The 23,054-nt window shown below is 33.2% G+C and overlaps 1 protein-coding gene across 14 annotated transcripts in view; it reads left to right on the plus strand.

Annotated features, from left to right (window-relative positions):
* The window catches only part of MEF2A (myocyte enhancer factor 2A), a 128,444-nt gene that overhangs the window by 42,894 nt on the left and 62,496 nt on the right, over positions 1 to 23,054 (plus strand). For 13 of the 14 annotated variants that reach the window (XM_045561785.1, XM_045561778.1, XM_045561787.1 and 10 more), the window contains one exon: positions 17,827 to 18,026. In XM_045561785.1, coding sequence (XP_045417741.1) covers positions 17,973 to 18,026 — 54 coding nt within the window. In that variant the 5' untranslated portion in view covers positions 17,827 to 17,972. Of the gene's footprint in view, positions 1 to 11,075; positions 11,111 to 17,826; positions 18,027 to 23,054 lie in introns of those variants that run through there. The other variant, XM_045561780.1, reaches the window with a different exon arrangement.

Raw genomic sequence — 23,054 nt, forward strand, 5'->3', positions numbered from 1 at the left:
ATAGACAAAACTGAGCATGACTGAGAAACCATTTGTTATTGAACTTCTATAGAAGACCTGTGTATGTATACTACTTGTTGTACTACAGATGCTTTAATATACTTTCCCATTTACATTAACATTCACATGGCCTGTGAAGTATATGGTATTTGCTCCATTTTAAAAATGAAGAAATTGTGACTAAGAGATAAAGTGATTTGGTCAAGATCACTGATAGCTAGTTAGTTGAGCTAGGATTTAAAATTGACTCTTTTGACTCCAAGGCTAGTGTATTTTCTATTATACTACTTAAAAATAAAAACTGTGTTAACTACATAGTACGAAATTTTCCCTTGGGGAACATGATTAGATTTAGTGGTTCGTTTATATCAAAATACAGTCTAATTCTTAAAATTAAATTCTAAATCTTAATGTTAAATTATAGGTTGAATATAAACAGCTTAGAAAAGTGAAATACTTTGTAGCTTTTGTTTACCAAAAGCTCAGCCACTTGTCCTGGAGGCCACATCAGAAGAACAAGAACAAGTGCATTGGGGAGAAGGAAAGAGACATTTTATTACTTTGCCATCAAAGGGGGAGGATGGACACTCCTGTCTGAAATGCCATTGTCCTAATAATAAGCAGAAATACAGAGCTTTTAAAGGATGGGTTCTCGGCTTCAGGCAATTACTGTTTCAACTACAGCTGGTGATTCTGATCCAGCTCCACTGAAGACAATCTTGTGACCTCTACCCAGGATTGCCCTTTACCAAGTCAGGCTGAGCCATCTCCTTTGGCACAAATAACAAAAGACTTACCCTGCCCCTCCCAACCACTGGCCTGAGGCAGGGATGCAGGTCTTAGTTCTCAAAAAGGAGTGAATGATATTTTAAAGAGACAGGAAATATTTTTGCCATTTTTTCGGGCCATTCGTCTGTTACATATTCCCCACTCCCAATATTTCTCTTCCATATTTATGGGAGGAGGGGTTGCTACTCTTACACTTTCACATGTAAGCAAAGTAAAGACTTTTTTATTAAAAATTATTTTATAAGAGATAAAATGGAAAAATATTTTCTAGTAAATTCATGTCCATTTTATAATATCTGAATAAATTGTACAAGATTACAATATTGATGTCTTGAGCAGTTTTTTGTAGTCAGTCGTTGTTACCATTGGTATAGGACTGCGTCTTGATCTTAATCAATTCAATCTGTCCTTTACAATTTCTTATTTCTGCTTTTTCCTTAGTTTTGAGAGGACAAATGAAAATTAAGGTAATATAATGCTGATTAAATATTGGTTTATACTAGCACCAGAGTTCAAAACCTTTATCTTAACAGTATTTGCTACTGCCTACTAAAAATCAGTGAGAGGTAATTACACTTAGTACTATTAACAGTGTAGCTCCTCCTTTAGGATCTGGCTTTGGAATAAATACTCTTTTTCAGTAAACCTTTTGCAAAGAGACTTAGTCTGTGGCACATATTAAAAAAAAGAAAAAAATCGCCTATCATCTGCCTTCACTTTTATGCCATTAGCTGATGATGGGGAACATCATTTGGGTACGGGATGCCTGTAAAATAATGCTATACTCATTTTTCTTTTGGTTGATGGGTGTGCCATTAAGAGCTGTGGCCATGGGGCTTGTAAGAGGGAGCCTGTCTTCACTGTTGCAGCAGAACCTTTCTGAAACAGACAACTTGATTTTGATTGGTTGGCTGATGTGAGAGAATTTTTAAGCAGTCTTGTTAAGGGACTTTTGATTTTATGAAGCTAAATCAACAGGGTTACTCTCTCACTGTCTCTTGTCTTATCTTTATTAGTTATTTATTAATTTGTCTCTTTTTGCATATGATTATGATCTGTGTATATTACAAGAATTGATTGCTCTTTGAATGTCAGTTTCTATCATTCGACACTGCTGTTGTTTAGCACTTTTTAACTGAGTACTTAATTCACACATCTTTTCTTATAAAGACTGTGTTATGTTGAGTACCTATAGGACACCAAAATTGTCACCTTTCTTTAAAACTGCATGAGAAGTTTCATTTGTGAGGCTGTATATGTTTTGTTGTATGGTCTGTATTTAATGAGACATCTTTGCTTTCTATTTCTAGCCTTCTATATCATCTGGCATTTTGACTTAGATGATTTTAGTCTTATCAGCACTTTAGATATATTATTAGTACAGCTTTTTTATGGATAGAATAAAAATTATAAAATGACAAATTAAAGAAAGAATATTTATAATTTGATATGCAAATGACCTACCTAAAACATTTTTGAATGACCTATAATTTCCTTATTCTATTGGGAACAGATTATAATGAGCTCTTAAATTACCTGCATGTATGTATCAGTTAGAATGCCTTCTGCTGCAAATGACAGAGAGGCTAATTAAAACAGGAAGGATTTTATCATCTCATATAGTAAGGAGTATAGTAGGGTGATTTCAGGGTTGGTTAACTTGGGTACCTCTTCCATCTTTTCTTTGCCATTTTCATGTTGTTCTACTTGTTACTGAAAGGTCAGCACTAGTCCTCAAGGCTGCGTCAGAAGAATGAGAACAAGTAGTTTGAGGAGAAGGAAAGAGAAGTTTATTACTTTGCTGGCAAAGGGGGAAAATTGTAGACTCCTGTCTCAAAATCCAAAATTCCCATACATAAACAGAAATACAGACTTTTTAAAGGCAGGCCATTCAGCTTCAGACAGTTGCTGTTCAACTACATTTGATGATTCTGATTTGTCCCATCACTGGGGAAGACAATCTCCTGACTCAGTCCACCACCTGGAGAGTTCCAGTTGAGCCTTCTCCTGTAGCACAAAGAATAAAGGACATTTCTCTGCCCCTCCCAACCAGTGGCCTGAGTCAGGGATGCAGGTTTTAGTTCTCAAAAGGGGATGGGGGATGTTTTAAAGGGACAGAAAATATTTTCGCCTTTTTTTTTTTTCAGGCTATTCCCTCTGTTACATATTCCTCACTGTCAGCATTACCCTTTCATATCTATGGGAGGACGTGTGACTACTGGGTTACATACTGTTTCATTCTAAATTTCTTTTGTTTAGTTTCCCTTCACTATTAGCATAGTCCCTTAGCAATGTGTGGTTGACCTAGCCTGTGTTTATGCCTGTGGGGGAACAAAAGCAGTAATTAGTGTAGGCTTCTTTGCTCTGGATTACTTCTAAAGATTCTAGCTTATTTTCTGTTTCATCTTTTATTTTCATAGTCAGAACCAAAGGAATATGAATTATTGTCTAAGTATCTAACAAACTTTGTTTTTAAATTACATACATATATTTAATGAAGCACACTTTAAAAAGCATGAGTGTTTCTCTCTGTAGTCAGAAGTCCCTCAGACAATAAAGAACCCTGTCAATAAATCCATTCCACTTACCATGCTGTCCCTTGAGTTGCAAAACATATTAATGTCTGTTCAGTGGAGATTATAATCTTCAAATGATACTATATATTTCATTTTTAGAAGTGCTTTATAAATATTAATATTAGAATCATGGAATGTGAGAGCTGAAATACTGGCTAACATTTATAAAGCACTTTTGACGTGCTTGATACTTAGTTTTATACACATCAGTATATTTATTCTTCACTATACCCATATGATACATGTTATTATTATGCTACAATTGGACATAGAGAAGTCAAATGGCATTTCCACGGTCACACAGTAACAAAGCCAGAATAAAACTAATGATGGCTTCCTATCACATTTAAAATAAACCCCATGTCTCTTGGAATCCAACCGCTGTTTACCTCTCCAGTATTATTTTTTCTCATTTTCCTGCAAATGTCCTGTGTTCCAGCTTTTCCAGCTCCTTAAGGTTTTATGGAAATTCCATATGCCATTCTTTCATACTATGAACTTTATCCCAATAAACATATTAAACCTAAAATAAAAAAATAAAACACTTGTGCCTTCCTTTGTTACATTTGTAAATTATGTTCCTGTCTGTCACTGAATGTAACACTATATTAACATTTATTCACATGGCTCTCTTGAAGGTAGAAAGATTTTTTAAAAATTCATCTTTGTTTCTTTAGTATTTAGGGTAGTGTCTAATACTTCATATTTGCTACTTATGTGTATATTGAACTGAACTTTGTGGCTTTGAGACTGTTACTTCTAAACTTCAGTTTCTTTTGTCTATAAAATGTAAAATTTAGACTAGAATCTGTTATTTTCTCTTTTAAAATTCAATATTTATGACTTTATTGGATATATAAAAAAGAAAGCCATATCAAGCTTTAGGTTTTAAGATTGCTGTCATAATATTATGTTAATAAATAGTAGACTTTACAGAAGTGAAATTCAGTTAAAAAATGAGGACAGTTTCTATTTACTGATAATAAGTGAGAAGGGCAAAGTTGCAGAAAAGTAAATATAGTATGTTACTTTTGTGTAAAAGGGAGAATAAATAAAACACATATATCTTACTTTTGCAGAAAAGAAACACAGGAAGGATAAATCAGTAAACACTGAAGTTGGCTACCTATTAGAGGGAGGGAAGACAAAGTGAACATTTTCTGGCTATACATTTTAGTATAGTTTTGACTTGGAGAAGTATGTTAATATTCTACGTATTGAAAAAAAATAAGAAAAAGGATGAGGGGAAAAAATCCTACAACAGTGCAAAAAGAAGTAAATTCAACTGTATTGTATTATGATTAAGAACAACCACTCTGAAGAGGGTAAGTTGTGGGAGGAAAGGAACTGATCCAAGTAACTTTTGAACATAAATCTTTGACTGTATTTCCTTAGGCAGTGGGGGAAAAAACCCTGCAAGCAAATATAGAGCTTTTTAGAGATTTTACTTTTTTAATGGTATGAATGAGGTGATTCTGAAACTGTTATGTGTATTGTAGTTAGTGCTTCTCAACCAGGGGCAGTTTTCATCCTGAGGGGACATTTGGGCAACATCTGGAGATATTTTTGATTGTCATGACTAGAGGGAGATGCCACTGTCATCTAGTGGATAGAGATCAGGTTATGCTACTAAATATCCTGTAGGTGCACAGGACCTGCCGCCACCATCACAGCACCTTCTACCTCCCCCACCCCCTAAACCTAGAATTATTATCCGGTCCAAAATGTCAGTAGTGCTACCATTGAGAAACTCTGAATCAAGGAAATGAAGAAATGCATTGCTGTTGTTACAAGGTAGGTTTGTTACTGTGGAAGAAGGGAAATTCAAATATGGAATTAGGAAGGCAGAGTTGAACTTCGTGGGAATTGGAGATACTGGTATGAACATGTATTCGTATTATATTTGTATATTTCCTAGAGATGGCTTAGCAGCAATGGCACCACATTAGTAGTGGGCACACCTAGAACCACCCATATCTTGGTCTCTAAACATCATGGGTCCTGGAGAAGTATTGACTCAGCAGCACTCTTTGTTTCTTCTCCTTTTCGTATGATAGATTATTTACAGCAAAAGGAAAAAAGAGTTTCTACTATGCTTAAGGAAAAAATTTTAATATAATATTACTAATTAATATTACTAATTTTATCTATTTCACATTTAGTTTGCCTTTTTATGAGGTATAACCTTAGAGATCAATTTGACATTCAGTTATTAGAATTAATAAGATAATGTTTTTCATTTGATTTTTTTCTTCTTATTTTCATAGAGTATGCAAAAAGTTATTAATATGTTTGAAAGGAAGTAAGTATGTAAAATAGCAGGTATACAGCAAATACTTATTTTTGTTTTGGGATCGTAATATTAATAACATGTACCATGCTTGAAAATACACTTGTTAGTAGTAATACTGTGTTTTTGGACTACTTGTCTCCAAAATATTTGCAAACGTACAGTATTTTATTCTGATCTCATGTGGTACTTATAATGCATGTAATTTCAGTTTTCCTGTTAGAAAGTTACTTTTACTTAGAAATTGTCAGATACCAAAGATTATGCAATTAGTTTAGTGACATGTTTGGGGTTAGAATCCAGGTTTTCTCACTCAATTTGCAATAGACCTTCTCACTCAGATAATGGTTTGAAATTTCAATCAAGTTGTGAAGAAAGAGTAACTGGAAGTTGCACAAGATGGTGAAGTAGAAGGAACATTTCAATAATGTTTAAAGTTCATTCTTGAATGTTTTCTGGTGTTAAGGATTTTTTTTTCTTAATTTTAAAAGCAGCTATCAATTTTTGTTTGTAAGAATTTTTTTCTCTTAATCAGAGCAATGATGTGTATTTTAGAAAAAATGAAAATACTTTTGAAAACTGTCCATAAGTTATTACTTTCAATAACATGAGTGTATGCTGCTTGTCTTTTATCTGTGCACACAATGTATATAGAATTTTTAAAAGCAAAACTAGAATTATATTTTTTCTACCCACAATGATATATTGTGAACATTGTTCTATAATGTTCAGCCTTTTTAATGGCTATAGTATTTTATTATATGGACAGGCCACCCCTGTATGTGTCCATATTAGTTCCCCTCCACATATTTACTATTTTGATTGTGTTGGGATGAACATCCATAAACATATATCCTTTGTCATTGTCTTACTTCCTTAGAATAAATTCTTGTAAGTATTACAGAATGGATTTTTCAAGGGAAGCTGAAAGTTAGATTTCTTTTTGAAATGTTTAGTTTTTAAATGTTGGCCAAATTGTTTAAAAACCTTATGTCTACAGGACGATTTGGGGCCATTCATTTGCAACAGCAACAATAATAAATGTTTTTATTTCTTGGGGTTGACTTTATTCTCTTTTCATGTTGTTTAATACATTTGTTCCATTAATATTGTTTATATGCCCAAGATTCCCGAATGCATATTTCTAGCCTTGAAGTATAAATCTTATGTCTAGCTTCCTTTCTACTTGAAGTTTTCACTTGTCCATGACCATCTCTAGTTGAATGTGTCCAAAACTGAATTCTTAAGTTCTCCTTTATAGAAGTAATGGATCATTAAAGATTTTCTCTTGATAGATACCTGTTTATTTTTTTAAGGGATTAAGTTGTTAATTTTACATAGACATTTCTATGCCAAAGTTCATTTTAGTAATTCTTAAAAAAATGTAATGTGTAATTGACTCACCAAAATCATCAAAATGGGGTGTTCTGAGAAACTCAGTGATTGGTGTTAATATGGGTCAAGTTTAAAAAGTAAAGTTTACCTTCTGTTTAAAGTCCATGCCCTTAAAATATTTATTTACTTAAGCAACAGATTCTTTTAAAACAGTAAATTAAAAAAAAAAAAAAAAAACAAACCAAAAAGTGGACCATCTGTGACCAGTATTAGTACTGAATTGGTCTGAATCTGAGTGTTAGATTCTACATCTTTTAAATTAAGAGAGCAGAGCCCATACTGGGAATCTTCTTAAAAATCTGGTTCCTGATTAAAAAAGAAAAAATGACATACTGAAGAAAAATTTCACTTATCTGAGAATTCACTTTTAAGTAATTCTTGCTTGTGTTAATGTTGCCTGAATACAGATACAGACCTTGGGACTTAATTAGAGTGATTCCTTTTTCCTCCCAAGAAAAACTATATTACTTTCTTTATGTGAAAAATGCCCATCTGTGTTTTATAAAGGTAGATTGTAGATGTTGCCATTTTGAGTAAAACTTCTTTAGCTTTATTGTATAGAAAAATCAGTGCTTGTTTGATCTAAAAAGTTAGTGATTAGGTTGAATTAATAAAATATGACTCCTGCAATTATTTAAAAGGTGTGTACATACTATTTTTGGAGTATTTGAATTTTTGAAATTGTGTTAAAATATATCTAATATAGAATTTACTATTTTAACCTTCTTAAAGTCTATAGTTTAGTGGCATTAAGCAAATTCACATTGCTGTGCAACCATTACCACTATCCATCTTCAGAACCTTTTCATTATTCCATGCTAAAACTCTGTGCCCATTAAACAATAATTCCTCATTCCTCCCTCCCTCCCTCCAGCTCCCTGCAACTACCTACCATTCTACCTTCTGTCTCTATGAATTTCACTACCCTAGGTACTTCACATAAGTGGACTCATAACAGTATTTGTCCTTTTGTGACTGGCTTATTTCTCTTAGAGTGTATTCAAGTTTCATCTACATTGTAGCATATGACAGGATTTTGTCGTTGGATACTATTCCATTGTATGTAAATACCACATTTTGTTTATCCATTCACTCAACCATGGATGTTTTGGGTTGTTTCCACGTTTTGACTATTGTGAATAATGCTTCTATGAATGTTGATATACAAATATCTGAGTCCCTGCTTTTGTTGATATACCTAGAATTGGAATTACTGGATCAAATGGTGATTCTGTGTTTACTTTTTTGAGCAACCAGCATACTATTTTCCATAGCAGCTGCACTGTTTTACTTTTGCAAGAATAGTGCACAGGGGTTGTAGCTTTTCCACACACCCATGTTAATGCTTGCTGTTTTTTTTCATTCTTTCTCTCTCTCATAGTGGCCATCCTAATGGAGGTGAAATGGTTCTCACTGTGATTTTGATTTGCATTTGCCTAATGGTTAGTGATGTTGAACATCTTTTTGTGTGCTTATTGACCATTCCCTGTATCTTTGGAGAAATGTCAATTCTGGTCCTTTGCCCATTTTTAAATTGGGTTGTGTTTTTGTTCTTGTTGAGTTTTAGGAGTTCTTTATGAAAAAAATATTCTGGATATTAATCCTGTATCAGATATGTGATTTGCAATTATTTTCTTTCATTCTGGGTTACAGTTTTACTCGGTTGATAGTGTCCATTGGTGTACAGAAGTTTTTTATTTTGATGAAGCCCCGTTTGTCTATTTTTTCTTTTGATTGTGCTATAGGTATCATGACTAAGAAATCATCTCCAAATCCAGTGTGTTGAAGCCTTTTCTCTGTTTCCTTCTAAGAGTTTTATAGTTTTAGCAATTGGGTATAGATCTTTGATCTATTTTGAGTTAATTTTTGTTTATGGTGTTAGGTAAGGATCCAGCTTCATTCTTTTCCATGTGGATATCCAGTTTTCCCATTACCATTTGTTGAAAAGAATATCCTTTCCCATTGAATGGTCTTGGCACCCTTATAAAAAAATTCATTTCACCACATATGTGTGGGTTTATTTCAGAGCTCTTTATTCTTTTCCATTGGTCTTTACATCTGTCTTTATGCCGGTACTACATTGTTTTTTGATGACTATAGTATTGTCGTAAATTTTGAAATCAGGAAGTGTGAGTCCTTCAACTTCGTTCTTCTTTTTCAGCATTATTTTGGCTATTTAGAGTCCCTTGAGATTTCATATGAATTTTAGGGTGGTGTTTTCTGTTCTACGAAAATGTCAATTGGGGTTTTGATAGTGATTGTACTGAATTTGTAGATTGTTTTGGGTAGTATTGACATCTTAATAACATTAAGTCTTGCCGTTCGTGAACACAAGATATCTTTCCCTTTATTTGTCTTCTTTAATTGTTTTCATCAATGTTTTTAGTTTTCAGTGTGCAAGTCTTTCACCTCCTTGTTAATTTCTAAGTACAGACAGTCCCCAACTTAGCAATTTTTTGACTTTACAATGGTGTAAAAGCTATAGAAACTGTACTTCAGTACAATATTCAATAAATTACATCAGCTGTTCAACACTTTATTATAAAATAGGCTTTGTGTTAGATGATTTTAACCAGCTGTAGGCTAATGTAAGTTCTGAGCATGTTTAAGGTGGGATAGGCTAAGCTATGATATTTGGTAGGTTATGTGTATTGAATGCATTTTATGTTTAGGATATTTTCAATTGGCAGTGGGTTTATTGGGACATAACCCCAATATAAGTTGAAGAGCATCTGTATTTTGTTCTTCTGATGCTATTGTAAATAGAGTTGTTTTCTTATTTCATATTGTTCATCCTTAGTTTATAGATCTGCACTTGATTTTTGTATGTTCATTTTGCATGCTGCTACTTTACTGAATTTATTTATTAGTTCTAACATTTCTTTTGTGGAATCTTTAGGATTTGCTACATACCAGGTTATATCATCTTCAAACAGATACTCCTTTTTTTTTTTCTAATTTGGATGCTTTTTATTTCTTTTTCTTGTCTAATTGCTCTGGCTAGCTAGAATTTCCGTTAACAGTGCTGAATAGAAGTGGAGTAAGTGATCACCTTTGTCTAGTCCCTGATCTTAGAGAAAAAGCTTTCAGTCTTTTATCATTGAATATGGTGTTAGCTGTGGGATTTTCATATGTGGTGTTTATTATGGTGAGATGATTTCCTTCTATTACTAGTTGGTTGAGTGTTTTTATTGTAAAAGTGTATTATATTTTGTCAAATCCTTTATCAGCATTGAGGTGATCATGTGGGTTTTCTTTTCTTTATTTTCTTAATGTAGTGTATCACTTTGATTGATTTTAGTATGTTGAACCATCCTTGCATTCCAGGAATAAATCCCGCTTGGTCATCAATATGAGCCTTTTACTATTCTGCTGAATTCAGTTTGCTAGTATTTTGCTGAGGATTTTTGTGTCAGTGTTCATAGAGAATATTAGTTTGTAGTTTTTTTTTTTTTTTTTTGTAGTATCACTGGCTTTGGTATCAGGGCCGTGCTGCCCTTATAGAATTATTAATAGTTAGAAAGTGTTTCTCCCTCTTCAAGTTTTTAGAAGACTTTGAGAAAGATTGGTGTTAGTTCTTTAAATGTTTGATGGAATTCACCAGTGAACAGTGAAGCCATCAGGTCCAAGCTTTTCTTTGTCAGTAGATTTTGAACTCAGTCGCCTTACTAGTTATGGGTCTGTTCAACTTTTCTATTTCTTTGTGATTTAGTCTTGGTAAGTTTTGTGTTTCTAGGAATTTGTCCATTTTATCTAGGTCTATTTGTTGGTGTACAGTTGTTTACAGTACCCTGTTAAACAATCCTATTTATTTCTGTAGAATAGCTAGTAAGGTCCCTACTTTCATTTCTGATCTTAGTAATTTGAGTCTTCTCTCTTTCTTCTTAGTCTAAAAGATTTGCCAATTTCTTTCTTTCTCTTTCTTTCTTCCTTTTTTCTTGTAGAGACGGAGTCTCACTTGATTCCCAGGCTGGTCTTGAACTGCTGGCTTCACGTGATCCTCCTGCCTCAGCCTCCCAAAGTTCTGGGATTGCAGGTGTAAGCCACCACACCTGGCCAGGTTTGTCAATTTTGTTAATCCTTTTGAAGAACCACTTTTTGGTTTTGTTGATTTATTTTTTTGCCCTATTGTTTTTTTGTTTTGTATTTATCTGTGTTCTGAAATTTATTATTTCTTTCCTTTTGCTAGCTTTGAGTTTTCACTTGGGGCAAAATCACAGCATCTTAAATATTATAACTTTATAATAAGTCTGATAAATGATGGTATGTGTATCTTGTAGCTTTATCATTCAAAGTTGCCTTAGATATTATTTCACCTTTGTATTTTCAAATGAATTTTAGTATCAGCTTATCAATTTACACATACAATAAAAGAAAACCTGCTGGTATTTTGACTGGGGTTGCATTGAATCTCTAGGTTAGTTGGGGGAGAATATTAATTTTGGGAGCATATCTTTTTAAAATTGAAACTTCCAAAATTTAGCAAATATAGATTTATTAATTAGTACATTTTCAATTCCTCTCAGAGTCAAGGCATTTTTTGCTTTCTTTGTTTTGTTTTATGTATGTAAAATAATAGCTTATTTATTTAGTTGATGGGAATGATTCAGTATGGAAGAAAACTTTGATATCATAGAAAAGAGAGGAAGAATTACTGGAGCCAAGACCTAAACAGGAAGAAAAGTGAAGTACATGGGAAAGATGCTGATGGGGTCATTGTTATAATGGCAGGAATTTGAGGTGCTTCTCTTCTGATTGCTTCTATATTGCCAGTAAAATAGGTAGCAAAGTCATCTAGCTGAGAGCGAAGACGAGGGATGAGTGCTGGAGATGTGAGCAGAGAGAATATGGCATAAAATAATCAACCAGGAATTGGGAAATGGAAGATTATAGTATCAAAGGAATATATGAGCTTTGAGGTTTATGACCTAACTTAAAGTCAGATTAATTAGCATGGTTATTTTTTTTCTCCAGCCATATTTACCTACCTGGGGGCAGGTCCCCAGGGGTTGGGTTTTGCCATAAAATGAGGGTAGGGGGCCGGGGCCAAGAGAGGTGAGCATATATGAAAGTTAAACTGGTTAAGGAGGGGAGTGAGGAACATAGAATGGGTCAGGGACAGTAAAAAAGGTGGTAGGCTTGATAAATTATAGGACTTAGTGGGATCAAAGGATTGTTGCAAGTAAGTTTAATAGAGTGTGTAAATTGGAAATATAGGAAGTGATGGTTCGATATTGTACATAACAGATTAATTTACCGGCACATTTTTTTTTAGTCATTTATATTCATCTTCATTTGACAAGTAATGTGTGTAGGACAAATATGAAAAAATCCATATTCCCTTATCTAAGACTTTTGGGGACAGATAGGTTTTGAACTATTTCTTTTTTCTTTATTGTTCTTGCCTGGGACTTATCAATTTTACTAATCCTTTCAAAACACTGACTCTTTGTTTTGTTGATCTCTATTGTTGTTTGTTTTCTGTTTCATTACTCTTTGCTCTTATATTTCTTTATTCCGTCTGTTTTGGGTTTAATTTGTTCTTTTGGTAACTCGTTGATTGTTTAGAAATTGCTTTTTGGCCTTCCTCATCCTCCCCAAGTATGTATTTTAAAACTATAAATTTCCCTCTTAAGCATGGCTTTAGCTATGTCCCATACATTTTGATATAAAGTATTCTTGATAGCATTCTGTTTAAAATATTTTCTAATTTTCACTGTGATTTCTTCTTTGACCTACAGATTACTAAGAAGTTTATTTCTTGATTTTCACATATGCATTTCCATGTTAAATTTTTGTTATTATTATAATTTCTAGCTTAATTTGTCTGGGGTTGAAGAAAATCTCCATCCTTTGAAATTTGTTAAGATTTAGTTTGTGGTCCAGCATGTAGTCACTTTTGGTAAATGTTTTGTATACAGTTATTTATTAATATAAAGTATTTTCTGCAGTTGGTAGGTCTAGTGTTCCATATGTCAGTTAGGTCATCAGTTATAATGTTCAAATCTTTTTTTGTTTTTTGTGGTTTGCTTGTTTTGGTTTGCTTGTTCTTTGTTCTGATCTGCTTGTTCCATCAGTTAATGAGGAAGCTCTGTTAAATCAGCTTGCTGTAATTGTGGACTTAGTTCTTTTGGTGTTGGCTTTATATCCAGGCATACTCTTGTTTTTTAGCAGAAGTTTATTTAGGAAAAGTATATTTTTATATCGGCAAAACTTGGTACACTGTTTTAACAAACTCTGGTGTGTGGGAAAAGTCACAAATTACATTCCAAATACAATTGGTAGAATATTAGAATCACATGTAGACATTTGGCGTGTGTATTGAGTGTTGACAAAGGTCATGTGCAGCTCTGATGTTGCTGGCAATAAGCAAGACATACACTATTAGAAGCCCTTGGCCATTTATTGTTTACCATGCATGTTTGTTCTGAACATGTTTCTAATTGCCTTACATATTTAGCCCCTACTTTTGCTTAGATTTGCTTAGAATTCACAGAAACGTTGAGAAAGTAGTTAAATTGTGGAGAAGGGAAAAAAGCCGATGAGAAAGTTATTGCATGTGAAGTACTGTAGTGAGCACTTTATATCCTAACCATGATAATTTACTACTATAAATGGGCATTTTTTGTGTGTTAAGTTTAAAAGAGAAATGACTGGAGATTATGAGTTGATGTGTAACATATTATAATTTTTCCAATTTAAAATAATGGAAAATAAGCTCCTAGTTATGGTTTTTGCACAGAATATCTAATTTTTAGGAAACGATTGCTGACTGTGTTATTAGGTACACTCAAATATAGAATTGTTTTATCTTCCTGGTGAATTGAACTTTTGTTGTTTTGAAGTGTCCTTGTATGTCTCTATCCATGTCTGTGTTTCTGTCTCCTGCATGAAAGTTTATATGATACAGTATAGCCACACACTTACTTTTGGTTTGTGTTTTACATGGAGTATCTTTCTCCATGCTTTACTTTCATTCTTTCTGTATCACCATATTTAAGATATATCCTCTGTTATAATCATATAATTAAGTTTTTAAAAATCCATTTTTTTTTTAATTTGGAAATTTAGCTTAAATTACTGATACATTTGGATTAAATCTGTCATCTGTTTGCTTTCTGTTTGGCTATCCTTTCCTGCTTCTTTTGGATTATTAATCCATTTTTTTCCTCTTCTTTTTAGTTTTTTATTTACATGTACTTTTAGTGTTCTTGCTATGGTTACCCAAGAGATTACCAGATGCATCCTTGACTTATTGAAGTCTACAGTAATTGAGTACTTTTTCCATTTCCTAGTCAGTGAAAGGATTTTAGAGCACTTTAACTTATTTGCTACCCTCTCCAATTATGTACTATTATTGTTGTGTATTGTAATGTTTTAAATCCCATAAAGCATTGTTGGTTTATTTAGTCAGTATTCCTTTAGCATTGCTCATGTACTTAATCCTGTTCATTGCGCTTCATTTTTTGTGCATATCCAAGATATATCTGAGATTCTTTTTTGCTTCTATGTCAAGAAATCTTTTCAGTGTTTCCTGGTGACAAATTCTGTTTACTTTAAAATGCCTCTATTTTGCCTTTATTTCTGAAGGATATTTTTTGTCAGATACAGAATTCTAGTTTGGCATTTCTCCTCTACCACTTCAAAGATACTATTTCATTGTCTTCTGGCTTTCGTTATTAGGTGAAGTCAGCTAGCTATAAATCTTACTGTTTCTTCTTGTGGTTAATCTTTTTTTTTTTTAATTTTTCTGATTGCTTTTAAGATCTCTATGGGGAAGAGGGCCTTTTCCCCCTTCCTCCCTTTATCCCTCACTCCCTTCTAATGTGATTATGTGTGCTTTTCTTTGTTTTTATTTTGCTTAGGGATTTGTAGAGCTTTTTGAATCTGTGGCTTGATGTCTCATTGGTCAGTTTTGAAAGTTCTTAGCTATTATGTCTCCAAATATTTCTTCTCCCCCATTTATTTTCTTTTTCCCTTCTGGGACTCCAGTTACAGGTGTTTCGGATCCTTTCTCCACGTTCCATAATTTTTCATACTCTTTTCTGTCTTTCCCATCCTCTTGTCTTTCTGTGCTTCAATCCAGGTGTTTCCTTCCTTCCTATTTTCTGGGTTGTTGATTCTTTTTCCAGCTGTGTCAAACATATTATATTCACCTATCAATTAATTTCTATTTTCAGAATTGTATTTTTTATTCAGTGTTTTTCTTTTTTTATTGTCTGCTAAAATTCTTTATTTTGTTTTTAATTCCTTGAACACATTAATTAACTTTAAAGTCTTTTTCAGATAACACCATTATCTGAATCTACTGTGGGTCTGTTTCTTTTTTTTTTTTTTTTTTCTTTTTCCTTCCTCAACATAAGGAAACAATGTGGGTCTGTTTGTATTGCCATTTTTAAATCTTGGTTTTCAGTCAGATTTTAACTTTTTTTTCCTAGACATTTTATATGAAAAGGATAACATAATTTGAACTTCTAGATGATGTTATCTTCTGGGAGTTACTTTCACTACTGGCATGCAGTTAGGATAATGACACTAGCTAGCTAGCTCAGATTGTCTTCATCTAATCAGAGATTGAGATGGTTTGAAGCTATGCTTCTCTCCCTGTGCAGGCTAGTCTATTTCTAGTTTACCTTTATGCCTAGGATAATCCTTTGGAGTCTGTCCATATGCTTGATGTGTATACTAGGGCTATTCCTTCTTTGCAGGTCCAGAATCTGAGTTTTGTGTGCCACTCACAGATCTCTTGAAAGCTTTGTTCATTTTCTCAGTCTCTCAGCCAACAGTTTCGGAATCTACAGGCAGAAAATGAGTCCAAACACTGGTCTCACTTGTTTCTTGCACATCTTAGCCCTGCAGATTCTCACTCTCTTGAAAGTTTTCCAGTGATTTAAAACAGATTACCTTTTATTTTGCTTTTCTAGTTCATAGAAGAAAGTTGGTTTGAAGCAACCTGTTCCACCATTGTTAAAAGCAAAATGTCCAGATATGTTCTAGAATTCAGTATTTTTCAGATTATGTTAAATTAGTACAGTGTATATATCTTACAGGTGTTAGCAGATCTTGCATACCTTAGCACTAATATCTCTGCAGTGAAATGTATGACTGACTGTATTGCCTGCTACAGTGCAAGTTTTTATATTGGGAATGCAATGTGATCTATTAGGGAACTTGATTTGGAGTAAGCTAGTCTCTATTGTTTATAATGTAGTGTGTTGAGGAAACACAGCTGCTTGTTTGATTGGGCCCCACTGGTGACTAGCCATCATTCAGTTCCTCTAATATTTCCTCTTCCCTTTTATCATGGAGCTTTTGTACATGCTGCTCTCTGCCTAGCCTGTATACCCTCATACTCAGGTTGGAGTATGGGGCACATCCTCAGGGAAGCCTTTCCTGACTCACAAGTATAGGTCACATTTAGATCAGATAAATGACATGTCTTTTTCCTCTATTAGACTGTGAACTCTGCTTAGATTAGGAATCATGTCTTTTTTTGTCTTGATCATTTTATCCTCTATATAGTTCAGTGTTTGGAAGTACATTAATTGTAAGTAGGTGATCATTTAATAGGTTATGAGGAAAGACAGATAAATGCTGTGCTGGTGATAGTGCTGGTAATGATAAGAAATGAAAGGCTCATTGCTTTAGAGCAAAAGTCAGATTTAATCAAACACTGGATTTGCACAGTACTATTGAAGTTTTATAGCTATACATGTATAGTATTAAAAAGACTTCAATAAAATTCCCTTGGAATTTATTATTCTGAGTGTTTTAGCATTTGTTCCCCATTCCCCTATAAACAGTTATTTTTATTATGTAAGTTTTGAAAGCACTAGATTTTTAAATGACAACCATCTTTCAGAGCATGACAAACTAGTCATTTCTAGTCATTTTGGTAGATAAGTGGAATTAAAAAACCTTTGAAAGATTTTCAAAATCTTGAAGAATTCAGTCTCAAAGGAAAGCAGACTTGGAATTTACACATACATTCTCACACATACTCACACAAAGGTGCTATAGTTTATCCTGTGGAGGGAAATTGGGCTTGGCTTGGTCAGGGAGGGGTGATATTTGAATTGAATCTTAACTAATAAGGAGGTATTCATTAAATAGCCAAAGGAATAGTATTTCCTTTAAATGCATATTATTATGAAAGTATTATGTATAGTGTCTTTGTGAATTGACAAATAGTAATTTGGCTAGAGGCTAGAGCAATTTGCAAGAAGAATTTGTAAAGGCAGATTGTGGCATTGGAGATAGTTCATCCTTTGGCATGGTGATCTCAGAAGCTTTTAAAGATATTCTGTAATGTTCAAGAAGAGAAGTTCCGGAGCCAGACTACTTGAGTTTATATCTCAGGCTCTGCCCTCTACTAACTGTGTGACCTTGAGCATATTACTTAATTTTGCTGTGTCTTAGTACCCCTATTTATAAAATGGAGATGATAATTATAGATAGGATTGAATGAATTAAGACATGTCCATATTAGGAAAGTACATAGAAAAATCTCAATAAGTGTTGGCTCTGGTTGCTATTATTATATAACATCAAATGTTATAATTGCATTAGTTTAGCCAGCACTAGAGGCACAAAGAGATTTAAGAGATAATTTAAAGTAAAATTAATAAGACTTTAACTTATTTATTAATTTTGTATAACCAGAAATTTAATAATGTTGTCCATGTGCAGCATAAACGCAGATTTGAAATTTGTATAACATTTTTATGTTTTGCAAACTTACAGAACTTAAATTTTCTAACTTGTGTTTTCTTTTAGATCTTATAGACAATTTCAGCTGTAGCCCTTGGACTAGAAGCTGAAATAATAGAAGCTGTGTACGATGCATTAGGGTATTGAAGAAAATTAACTTTTGAATTAAATATTTGGAATATAAGGAAATAAGGAAGGAAAGGTGCCTGAAAATGGGGCGGAAGAAAATACAAATCACACGCATAATGGATGAAAGGAACCGACAGGTAAATGAAATTTTAATTTGTTTAATTGATACTTTTTTTCTTTAAAAAAGAACAGGATAGAATGGTTGGATTTTTCTTAAATTTAATTCAATTCTAAATATTTTTAGTTGCAGACTAAGTGAAAAATTGTAACAGTCATAACATTGTGTCTTTTAATCATGTGCTTTAAAGAAACTTTTTTCTTATAGAAAACATAGATATGTAAAAAAGTAAAATCACTGCAATCCCACCATTACTATCTATTGTGTAGATTTTTCATAAGATATTTAGTCCTCTATAGATTTGATATTTGTGTGTATATATTGGTTATTTTTAAATTATCACATCTGTTTTCATAATTAGATAATACCTAAGTTAACTGCAGTTATCAGTGAATGTGTTCTAGTCAGTTAAATTTTCTGGTTAATAAATAACAAGAAAAATTTTTGTACTTCTTATTATCACAAATATTTCTAAGACATTTATGTATATATCTTAGCTTTAATTGATAAAATATATTGAACTTAATTTACAGTTCCAGTGTCAGTAGACCCTTACAAATTCAGATTAATTGTAATGATGCTGGTACATGAAGAGACTAGAAGTTGTGTTTAGAGCTGGGCTGGCAAACTGGGGCCCATGAGCTGGCTGCCTGTTTTTGTAAATAAAATGTTATTAGAATGGTGCCATGCTTGCTCATTTACACGTTGTCTATGGCTGCTTTCATATTACTACAACAGAGTCGAGTAGTTGCCACTAAGACTATATGGCACATAGGCTTAAAATCTTTACTCTCTGGCCCTTTTAGAAAAAGTATACCAGCTTATTGGTTTAGAGGAAAGAAAGAAAAATAACCTCATAGAATATTATAAATGAACTAGTTTTAAAAGAATGTGCAGGAGGGAGAGATGCTATCTCTGGGAAGGTGGCATATCAGAAGTTTCAAGAACAGCTGGTTTCTGAAAGCTTACCGGCAACAGAACAACTCTGAAGATTTGTTCTGCAAAGTCTGAGTAGTAGCTCACCTGAATGTAGATATAACTGGAAACACAACTCAATAGAACAGCTGGTAGGGAAGTTAATGGGAGTGATTAGAGTTGCCAATAGACTAAATTGAAGAGAGGGCTCTTGTTTCAACTCATTGAAGATTGCTTAGCAAAGGTATAATGCCCACACAGTATGATTCATTATGAAGATTAATAAAATAGGGAAGATTGATAAAATAACTATTCCATCATTCCAAAGGAATGATTCTAAGCAAGGCTGCAGGTTATCTTCCTTTCCCAAATCTTGAGGATTGTGACATGTAGGGGAGATATGGGTACTTGCTTCATGAACACATGCACTATAAATATAAAGTAGGGTGTATTAGAGCATAACATAAAAGCAGAAAAATAGCACATAATTAGCTCTTCATTATTCCATAGTTAGTCATGTTTAAATTGGGCATAGTTAAACTGTACCTGTGGAATCCCTGCCTGTGGAAGGGATTCTACATGTTTAGAGGGAAAGAGGAACTAGGAATTGGTAGGTGACTGTAATGGAACTTTTTTAGTTGAGGAAATGACTTTGTTAAAAAGATGGATCCTGGCACTGTAGCTCAGGAACTAGAATTAGCCTGTTCTTGCATTAGATTTACCTGCTGAGTTAGCTTCTTGCCCTGCTGCCAGATGGGGCAAGGACTATCTGAATTTCTCTTTCAGATAATTTCAGCAAAGATTGGATAAAAGACATAGAAGAAGAAGTTGGGCAATTTATTTTTCAGATTAGATTAGGCACAGACATAATTTGTCACAAACTAAAAGGGTATCTTAATTTTACTGATTTTTGAATTTGTGGATTCTGAGTTAAAGGTTTCATTTCTTGCATGGAAGGGGGAAAACTGTATCTTTGCAGAAGAAATGAGATGTCATTTATTTAACCAAATCTAAATATGTACTATATCCAAGGGACTGTGTTAGGTCTTGGGAACTCATTAAAAATAACGAGATTTCGATATATGGCAAATAGAAGTAAGCTCAGGTACTGGGAGAGTTTATGAAAGAAACTACCAACTCCTGGTGGGACAGTTTAGGAAATAGTTACTGGAGGAGGTAATAGCGAACAGACTTTTGAATTACAGGTATGAGCTAGCCAGATAAAAACTACTACATGTCATTGGAACAGTGCGCAAAAAATCTTGGGGGTGACAATATCATGCACTTAAAGAGAGCTGCTTCATTTTATTTCACTTCTGCTTCGAAGCTTCTGGTGAAACCTTGTGTTTGCCCTTTGTTGTCTAATACACTGTTTTTTAAATGTAAACTTTGTGTTAAGGTATAACATAAAGAAAAGTTCAGAAATCCTAAGTGTGTGGTTCAGTGAATTTTTACAAAAACAATATGGCCATGTGTGCCGCCTACCCCAGTGTACCACCCCAGAGGCATTCTTTATCCTATCTCCTGGTTGTTAATCTCCCTGCCTCAAGGAAAGTCATTAACCTGACTTCTAACACCGTAGATTAAATACAGTTGTTGTTGAACTTACATGAATGGAATTTGTTCTTTTGCACAATACTATGTTTTTGAAATTCACCAGTGTTGTTGCATGTAGATATATGTAAATATATTTTGTACATTTTCATTGATTTCCAATGTTCTGTTGTGTGAATAGAACACTATGTATTTACTTTTTTCTATTGTAAATGGACATTTGGATTGTTTTCTAGTTTGGTGCTATTATGAAGAATGCTGTTTTGAATATTCTTGTATGATACACATGAACACTGGGGGTATATCTAAGAGTTCAATTGCTGAGTTACGGGGCTTACATGTGATCGGCTTCAGTAGAAATTGACAAAAGTTTTTTAAAGTGATTGTGCTTGTTTGTTGCTCCAAATCACCAAAATAGGGTATTGTCCTTCTCTCATTTTAGCCATTCTGGTGGGTGAACAATATTAACTTATTTTGATCTTAAGTTTCCATGATGTTTAATGAAGCTGTTTGCCTTTTCATATTTTTTTTGGCTGTTTAGATATTCTCTTTTGTGATTTGCCTGTTCACTTCTTTTCCTATTTTTTCCTACTGGGTTGCCTGCCTTTTTCTTATTAATTAATATATATTCTGTATATCATTAGATGAGTGTTTTGTCTATTATGTACATTAGAAATGACTTTCACATTTTGGCTTGCCTTTTCACTTTCTTAATCTTTTTTTTAAACAATAATATTATTTTAATGGGGTCCAGGTTATCATTTTTCCCCCTTCCTTTATGGCTAATGCTTTTTGTGTTGTATTTAAGAAATCTTTACTTACCACAAGGCCATGAAGATACTCTTCTGTGCTTTCTTCTAGAAGTGTTTTTGTTTTACTGTTAATGTTTTAGATCTTTTATCCATTTGGAATTTATTTTTATATATGGTTTAAGGTGTAGTGGTCAGGGTTTATTATTTTCCATATGAATATTCAGTTGACCCAGTACAATTTATTACAAAAACCATCCTTTCCCCACTATATAACAGTGTTGCCTTTGTCACGAGTCAAGTAAACATACATACATACATATATATATGGACTGTTTCTGGACTATTTTGTTCCGTTTGATTATTTGTATATTCTTGCTCAATTGTGTACTATTTTAATTACTATAATTTGACATCTGGCAGTATGGTTCTCTACCATTGTATTTCTGCAGAACTGGCTGGCTGTTCTTACCCTTCTTAATTTCCAAATGAGACCAAGTGTCAATGTTTACCCAAGAAAGCAGGCAAACCAAAAAAACTTCACTGGAATTTAGATTTTTTTTTCCCACTGAATGTGTAGATCTAGGGAGGATTCTCTAGAGAGAATTGAAATCTTTTCAATATTAAGTCTTGTGTTCCATAAATATGTTTACCTTCCATTTGATTTTCATTAATTCTCTCCATAATGTTTGATAGTTTTCAATGTACAAGTATAATGATTTTTTGTTATATTTATTCCTAGGTGCTTGATTTTTTTTCTTTTAACTATATTACATTTCCCCCCCAAATTTTATTTCCTACATGTTTGTTGGTAAGTATATAAAAGTGTAGTTTGGAATTGCTAGATCATATGGTAACTCCAAGTTTAACATTTTGAGAAATACCAGACTGCCAGAGCATCTGTGTCATTTTACACTCTACCAGCAATGTATGAGGATTTCAATTTTTCCGTATTCTAGCCAGTACTTGTTATTGTTTGCCTTTTTGATTATAGTCATACTAGTGAGTGTGTGAACTGGTAGCTTGTGGTTTTGGTTTGAGTTTCTCTGGTGGCTAATGACATTGAACATCTTTCAGTGTGTTCATTGGACATTTGTATATATTCTTTGGAGAAATGTCCATTCACATCTTTCATAGAATCTTTAATTGTTTAATTATATCATCTTAATTTTGAAAGCTATTTTTGGATATAGAATTCCAGGTTGGCATTTACATATTTACATTCTCTTAGTGCCTTGAAGCAGTTATCATCCAGTTTCCATTCATTTCTTTTGGTCCTTTTTTTTTTTTTAAAATTTGTTTGTTTTGTTGCTTTTAAGACTTTTGCTTTTTCTTTGTTAGTAAGCACTTTTATTATGATGGACTTATTAGGGGGTGGGGTGTGTCTTCAAATATTAATATTACTTGTACCCATTTTTTTCTTTTCTGGGATTCCAATTACATGTTACTTAGGCCTTTTAACCGTGCCCTATATATTTCTTACAATTCTTGTCCTCCTGTATTTTTTATTCTTTTTATCTCTGTGGTTCAATTTGAATATTTTCTAATGACCTCTTTTCTAATAATTTGTTTTTAATTTCTAGTAATCTTTTCTCCTGCTTTTTAAAATTAGCTGTTAAAACAACCTAATAAGTTCTTAATTTCTGGCATTAGATTTTCAATTCTAGAATTTCTTTTTGATTTTTCTTTTTTATAGGATTTCAGTTCTTTGGTGAAATGGCCCATTTTTTCATGTATTTTTTCCATGTTTTTCACTATTTTTTGAAACTACTAACCATAGTTATCTTTAAGTTCATGGTCTGCTAACTCCTATATCCATGTTACTTGTG

Source organism: Lemur catta, chromosome 9 (genome assembly GCF_020740605.2).
Source record: "Lemur catta isolate mLemCat1 chromosome 9, mLemCat1.pri, whole genome shotgun sequence".
Classification (NCBI taxonomy): Eukaryota; Metazoa; Chordata; class Mammalia; order Primates; family Lemuridae; genus Lemur; species Lemur catta.